The following is a 7,307-nucleotide window of genomic DNA, read 5'->3' on the forward strand; positions in this document are numbered from 1 at the left end:
GACATTGTATTCTTTATCATGTGACCCGTCAAAGAATAAACAAAGCTTAATAACCTATCAACAGATGCGCAGACAGCTAGCAACCAAAGACAGGCCGGGATATGCAAATCACACTGAGTGAGTTATATATGGGACGTTGGGGATGGAGCTACCGGATCAATCAGTGTGTTGTCTTTCTAATAACAAACTGGATTGATCAATTAACTGTCAGAGAAATTGTTTATACGCATTTATTTAAATGTAATCATTTAATTTTCTATTAGGCCAATATTTATGTTTTCTCTTGCTTGTGAGCAGACATGAGTGTTGTGTTATTGGCATATTTAATGGGAAATAATTAAGTAGAATAATGAAAATAATTTTGCAGTGACTCCCCTTTTTAACTGGTTAATGGTAACTCACTATTTTATCTTTAAAAAACAGCTTTGCACTGGCTCTACATCATTTTCATGTATAAGACTGAGCTGCATTATTTGCTCTTTGCCTCTGATTCTTCATTTTTGGGACCTATATATTACTACTATACATTTTCACACTCATGTCTCTCACTTTGGACAAATCAAGCTGATTTTCCCTCGACTTGAAGCTTCATCGAGTCTGTTTGGATTAGATCATCAGCAACAAGAACACGAAGAGTTAGTGAAAGTAAAATCTCTGATCCTCTTTTCTGGCTTATATAGGTTACGAGCTATGATTAAAAATATATATAAAATGAAATAGAAATAAGAACTACTTTTGCCTTCTGCTCTCTCAGTTCAAGTCAAAACTGGCTAAATAAAGTAGCCTATACTTTTATTTTCCTAGATTCGATATGGTATCAAATTTAAGATTAATCTTTTTATGTAGGCCTAAAACAAAAAAACAATGAGTGTGAGTGGTGATTGACACCGTAAGAGATGACATCACTTATTAGCCCATTCGTCAGGGACTTCGACAGACTCCATCCACAGCCTCACAGTTTCTAAAATATAGTCAGGCTGTTCTGTCACACGTAATTACCACATATTTGCTTTGTGTTTGGATAAAGCTCATTGGGGCTGATGGAAACTTCAGTGTGCTGTCTCCTCTCCTGTGATTGGCTGACGCCTGTTGCCTGTTGGATAAAAAGCAGAGGAGAGGGGCAGCGTGATGAGGAGGAGCAGTTACTACTCCGCTCATTGCACCAGGGACTCCGGAGTGAAAAACAAAAAAAGAAGAGAAAAGAAAAGTGCACTTTCACAACCATGACAGGGAAGGAGGGAGTTGTGCTTTCAGACACTGAGAATAACCAGAAACCAGCTTCTCAAACCAGCGTGAACCACGGGGGATCCCAGCAGCAGCAGCAGCAGCAGCAGCAGCAGCAGCAGCAGCAGCAGCAGCCGCCTCCTGTCTGGAAGATGGCCCCCACGGTGCACCGCCGCACCGGCTTCGGGATCCAGGAGCTGCTCGGCCTCAACAAGGAGCCCCCGGCGGCGCCGCGGCGGCCGCTGGAGGCTCTGCCGCACAGGGCGCACGTCCTGGCCGCCAGGTCGGCGCTCGGTCACGGCGGGCTAGGAGTCGGGGTCGGGGTCGGCATGGGTCTGCTGGGACCGGAGGGAATACACTCGTTTTACAGTCAGCCCGCTTTTCTGGAGGTGCTGTCAGAGGCGCAAAACGCGGCGCACCTGCAGCCGCTGCACAGAGCTGCGGCGGCGCACATGGAGGCGCAGATGGAGGCGCAGCACTCCGCCAGCTCCGGTGAGTGTCTGACACAAGATGCTGCTGCTGTACATCTGGTTAACACATGCACAATGTCATGTTTCTGATGGCGAGGCGAGAGTGAACAAAATCAAAGTTCATTTAGATCACATTTTCCGTTTATTTATCCATATAGTGAGAGTAATTCCCTGCGCCACAGAAGGAGAAAATGAGCGCAAGTGTCAAAGGTTTCGCGCGCTGCAACTGAGCAACAAAAACGAAAAGAGACTGAAAGATTCACTTTGAAAAAACACACGGAATCTACAGGCCTTTGTCGTTTTGTTTTTCAATGCATCGAAAAAAGGGGAAATACTGGGAAGCGCGTGTTGGGATTAAAATAATTAGACAATTTAAACTCAATTTTTCCTATTCATTTTTTCTTCTCCACTTTCTTTTTCTTTTCTTTGCAGGCTTCAGAATTAAGAAATAATTTATTTGACACCAGGGAGAATTATTTTTTTAAAGACATGTAGGCTATTGGAAAAAAAACTAACAAAAAAGACATGTATTTGTTATCGTTGTTATTTATTATTATTATATTATCATTATTGTTATTATTATTATTATTAGTAATAATTATAATTATTATTCTTATTGCTGATGTTGAGGTTGATGAGTGATGTGTTTCCTCACAGATTCTGATGACATGAGTTTCTCCTCCGGGGACCAGAAATTCTGTAAATCATCCATGAGTCAGAGCAAGAAAAGAAAGAAACGACGACACAGGTAAAGACAACAGAGATACAGTAGGTTATTAAACCCGGTAAAGACAAGACAGAGACATTCAGAAATGTGTCTGTATTTTATTTTTTACATCGATGATGAGATCTGCTGTACTAGGCCGTGTTTCAAAGCAGGCCGCTTTCGTTTGGTGTCAGTGATGAAATCCCAACGAAAAAAACACCATCATTTCACCTCTGTGTGTGTAATGTGTGTTAGGGGTTAAATGGTGTTTGTATTTAATATGAAAGCAGAGAAAAATTCCTCTTTCCCTCTAAAATCACCATGATCAGCTGTGATTTAAAAATAAACACATTTTTTGTTAGAAATAAAAATCAAATCACCTGTTAATGTTTTGTACACTTTGGTATAGAAATGAAAAAATAGACATTGATTTTTCTTATTTTAATTTTTTTAAAATTGTTTCATGAGGTAAAAAAAAAAAAAAAAAGAAGAAGAAGAAAAAAAATGTTTCTTATTTTACATGATCTTGATTTTACTTAAAATTCATTGCTGGAAAATGTGGATAATCTAGTGATTATTCTATTTCAATGTTTCGTAAGATTTTCAGATTTAGCCTCATTTATTTGACAAATAATAGACAAACATGGAAGAAAATAAAATGTACAGGTTCATAGCATTTATTCTCATGTGCTCCATTTTCCTTGGTGTGCAGAACCATCTTCACTTCCTATCAGCTGGAGGAGCTGGAGAAAGCTTTTAATGAAGCTCACTACCCCGATGTGTACGCCCGAGAAATGCTCTCCATGAAGACCGAGCTACCTGAGGACAGAATCCAGGTGTGTGTCCATGTCTGTGCAGATGTGTCCAGTCAGAGCACTGCGTTAAATTTACCTAGCTTTTCTAATATTTCACATCCTGAAGATGCTTTAATTGTCTTGTTTTAAGACTTATATAGGCTTAGCCAAATAATCTAGGTACTATGTTCTGCATAGATAGATAAATAGATAGATAGATAGATAGATAGATAGATAGATAGATAGATAGATAGATAGATAGATAGATAGATAGATAGATAGATAGATAGATAGATAGTATTCAGGCAAACAGAGTGGGGTCATCTGCTCCATCATCATCCTCACAAACTCTCCCCAGCTCCCACATTAGCAGCCAATTCAACCTCTCAGTGTAATTAGTTAATTGAGGAGAACTTATCACCTCTCTCCCTGCGAGCGGCGGGCCACAGCGCTGAAAATGAAATGATAACTACACGGAAATTAATTAGCAGAGGTCAGCGGCTGAGCGGAGGCTCTGCCTGGCTGTTATGAGCATTTTAATTTCCCGTGATATTTGAGCTCCTGTCCCCCATCGATTGGCCCTGGAAATTAACTTATTTTTCAATCAGCCTCTTTGCCCCCGGGGTCACCTCTTGCAGGAAGCACTTCACACACACACACACACACACACACGCATGCACGCACGCACACACACACACACGCTCACACCGTCGCTGTCAAAAAGCATGATTGCTCATCTGAGGCCCATCTTTTTATGAGATGGAGGTTATCATCAGATCTACCTGAATAGCTTTCCCGGCTCGGCTTTGATCGTTTTTAATTCCAGGTCTGAAAAAGACGCACACACAGACACACACAGATTCACACAGACACGCACAGACACGCACACACACACACACACACACACACACACACACACACACACCATCCCTACAATCTCATCCGGCCATTTTAGGATGCTGTTTTTCTCCCCCTGTTTTCCTCATCCATATTCACAAGCTTGCTGAGGCTATTACAAAGTCTGGATGGTGGAAATCAATTTAGGCAGAGGGAGGATAATGCAGGAGCGCACACACACACACACACACACACACACACACACACACACACACACACACACACACACACACACACACACACACACACTCACACAAGTGACAAAAGGCGACATTCTACTGATGGTGCCGAGGCAAAAAACATTCAAGAGAGATTATTATTCTCACAACCAGTGCCTGAAACAAGAGCTTTTGTTGTTTTAAATCTCCAGCAGATGTCATTGTTTTACTGGTCCTGCATTTATACAGAGAAGCAGTGATGACAGGTTGATGCTAAGATTTTGTAAAAGGAAGAATAAATAGAGTTATAATCAATGGTTTGAGAAGGCAGGTATCAAAGGCCCCCCCATGTTTTATGGCAAATACTGTAAGGATATAAGTAACAATGAGCAAAACACATTTAAATGTGACCATCAGTGTGACAGAGGACAGATCATGAATGTTTTGGTTGACACATTATTTGCACAGATTTAATCTAATACAGGGAAATTACATCATTCATAAAATCTTGTTTTATCTAGTTTGACCTTATCTTACGTGCTGTGCCGGTTGTTTGTGCAGGTGTGGTTTCAGAACCGCAGAGCCAAGTGGAGGAAGAGGGAGAAGTGCTGGGGTCGCAGCAGCGTGATGGCAGAGTACGGCCTGTACGGCGCCATGGTCCGTCACTCCATCCCCCTGCCCGAGTCCATCCTCAAGTCGGCCAAGGACGGAGTCACAGAGTCGTACGCTCCGTGGTTACTGGGTGAGTCGCTGCAGAATCATCCTGTTGTGTTATGTGTCACAGTGAGATAAGATAAGATAAGAAAAAAATAGATAAGATAAGATAAGATGTACTTTTATTGATTGATGGAGTAGCACAGCTCAAGGTTAAATGTAACGATAATCACATACATTGAAAGTACATATAGGCCTACAAATATAATCCAAGTTTCTTGTACATGTGCAAATGAAGAGTTCATTTGCAAAAGCAGATAACTCCGTTTTTAAACCAAAGTTGAGTGACTTTGAGATGTAACAAAACAGACATATCTCAAAAAAATAAAGTTTTATTGAAAAACAACACTATGCAAAGAATAATTACAAAGCCTCAGCTCATTTTTTTCAAAATGGCACTTATCTGCTTTTGCAAATGAACTCTTCAAATATAAAAATATAAATGAGGAATTGAGTGGTTCTGTTGTAGTAAACAGATTACCATGACTGAGTGGGATAGGACATGTGAATAAACACAGCCGTTTTCCCACTGTGACAGAATCATCCTGAAAGTCCAACATGTTGGATGTAGAATGTAGTAGTAGTAGTAGTAGTGGATGTAGAGCAGAACAATCTTAAAATGAATAAAAAAGTTAACTCAAAATGAATTCCCCTGTGACTTCTGACTGAAACCGATAAAAATCGAACTGCAGGGAACAGATGAATCCTGACAACAGGAAGTGGGAGCTTAGCCCTGCTCAGGTTAGGAGCCAATAAAAGTGTCGGCGTGTCAATAAGAGGCAGCGGTCGATACAGTGATAATCCTACTCCATCAGGTCAGATTAGACCAAATCTCCTCTCTCACCTCATGTCAATTGATTAGTTCAGATCAATGAGATGACTCTAATTGAATAAGATCCACCCATCCTTCCTCTGCCTATAGTTATTCTCTCTTTTTAGTGTCAAATAGCTCAGTAATAGACAAGATTTCATACTTGTAAGCAATAGTTACATTCCTTGTTAATGTTTTTTTTCTTCATTTTAGCCATTAAAAGACTTAAATCTTATTCTGAACCGTACGACATCTCATCCTGTCTTCCTCACAGGTATGCACAAGAAGTCGGTGGAAACCACACACACCTATCCAGGCAAAACCAGCTGCACACCCCCATCGCCAGTACAGGAGAAACCAACCGACAGAGAGATGGAGGAAGAGAAAGAGAAGGAGAAAGAGAGGAAGGACACAAACTCCCCGATTTCTAAAGAGGAGCTGAGAGAGAACAGTATCGCTGCGCTGCGGGCGAAGGCGCAGGAGCACAGCGCCAAGATGCTCGGGACAGTTTCAAACGGCACAAACGGCCGCTCGACGCACAAAGAGGAAGCTGAGGATGAGCAGGAAACAGTGGAGGAGGAGAAGAGAAACTGAAAAAGGCTGCCAGGTTCAGCCTGATGGTGAAATACCTGCAAAGAGTTTGCAAACACAGCTTCTTAAAGGCAGAGGACTTCTTTAACTGGCTGAGCTGAGGGGGGAAGCAACATGGAGCCAGCTATAAACTTATTAAATAAGCCACTGCACTTATACTGTTGATCAAACCTGCAGCTCAAATGTTTAAATGGGGGAAAAAAAGACTTTTCTCTGCTCAGGTTTCCCTGTGGTTTGGGAGAAAAAGGCTTATTTGGCTCCATTTAACTCATAGAAATGTTTGTACAGGTCACAAAAACTGCACATCACAGTTTCAGTGACGCTGTAAAAGACAGAAGGAGCTTAAACACTCTGACGTTTTAGGAAAATGTTCTCACACGGAGCTGGATTTACATATACATATATTTATTTTCTTTAAAACATATCTTTAACCTCACAGTTCTGTGACATGGCAGCTTGTATTTAACTTGGGTTGAAGATTTTTTATCAGTGAACATGTTTGAGGACTTCACTGGGAGTTGACTGTGACCTCTGACCTCCTGTGATGACCAATTTCAGCCGGGGAAAATGAAAAAACACGGTTAAACCTGGCACTCTTCATTTTATTTCAACTATTTCAATAATTGTGATGTAAATACTAAAAAATATTGTCCAATAGTTAATACTGTACAATTATGTAAAGTTCACATTAACTATCTGTTTGTCTTTGTATAAATGTAACTGTAGCTCTATTAAAAGTTACTATTTAAAGTGCACCTCCACTCAGATATGTGTTTTGCTTGTTCGACTAGTTTGTTTTTGTATCACCTTAATTAACCTTTAAAACATGTATGTGCAGGTTGAAGTTGTGATGCTTAAAACTAACTAACACGTTAAAATCCATTATTGTGATTTGGAAACTTGAAGCCTCCAGTTTTTGGACTGAGAATGGACGTCCAGTGT

The 7,307-nt window shown here is 40.7% G+C and overlaps 1 protein-coding gene across 1 annotated transcript; it reads left to right on the plus strand.

Moving 5' to 3' along the window:
• The first annotated feature begins 964 nt into the window (after positions 1–964).
• LOC146961811 (visual system homeobox 2-like) lies at positions 965–7,117 on the plus strand. The gene is made up of 5 exons (XM_085771120.1): positions 965–1,716; positions 2,352–2,442; positions 3,113–3,236; positions 4,811–4,991; positions 6,049–7,117. The coding sequence occupies exons 1-5, from the start codon at positions 1,041–1,043 to the stop codon at positions 6,366–6,368; spliced, it is 1,392 nt and encodes a 463-aa protein (XP_085627246.1). The 5' UTR covers positions 965–1,040; the 3' UTR covers positions 6,369–7,117.
• Positions 7,118–7,307: the final 190 nt, after the last annotated feature.

This window comes from Trachurus japonicus, chromosome 24, assembly GCF_045865225.1.
Source record: "Trachurus japonicus isolate A0001 chromosome 24, Traja_1.0".
NCBI lineage: Eukaryota > Metazoa > Chordata > Actinopteri > Carangiformes > Carangidae > Trachurus > Trachurus japonicus.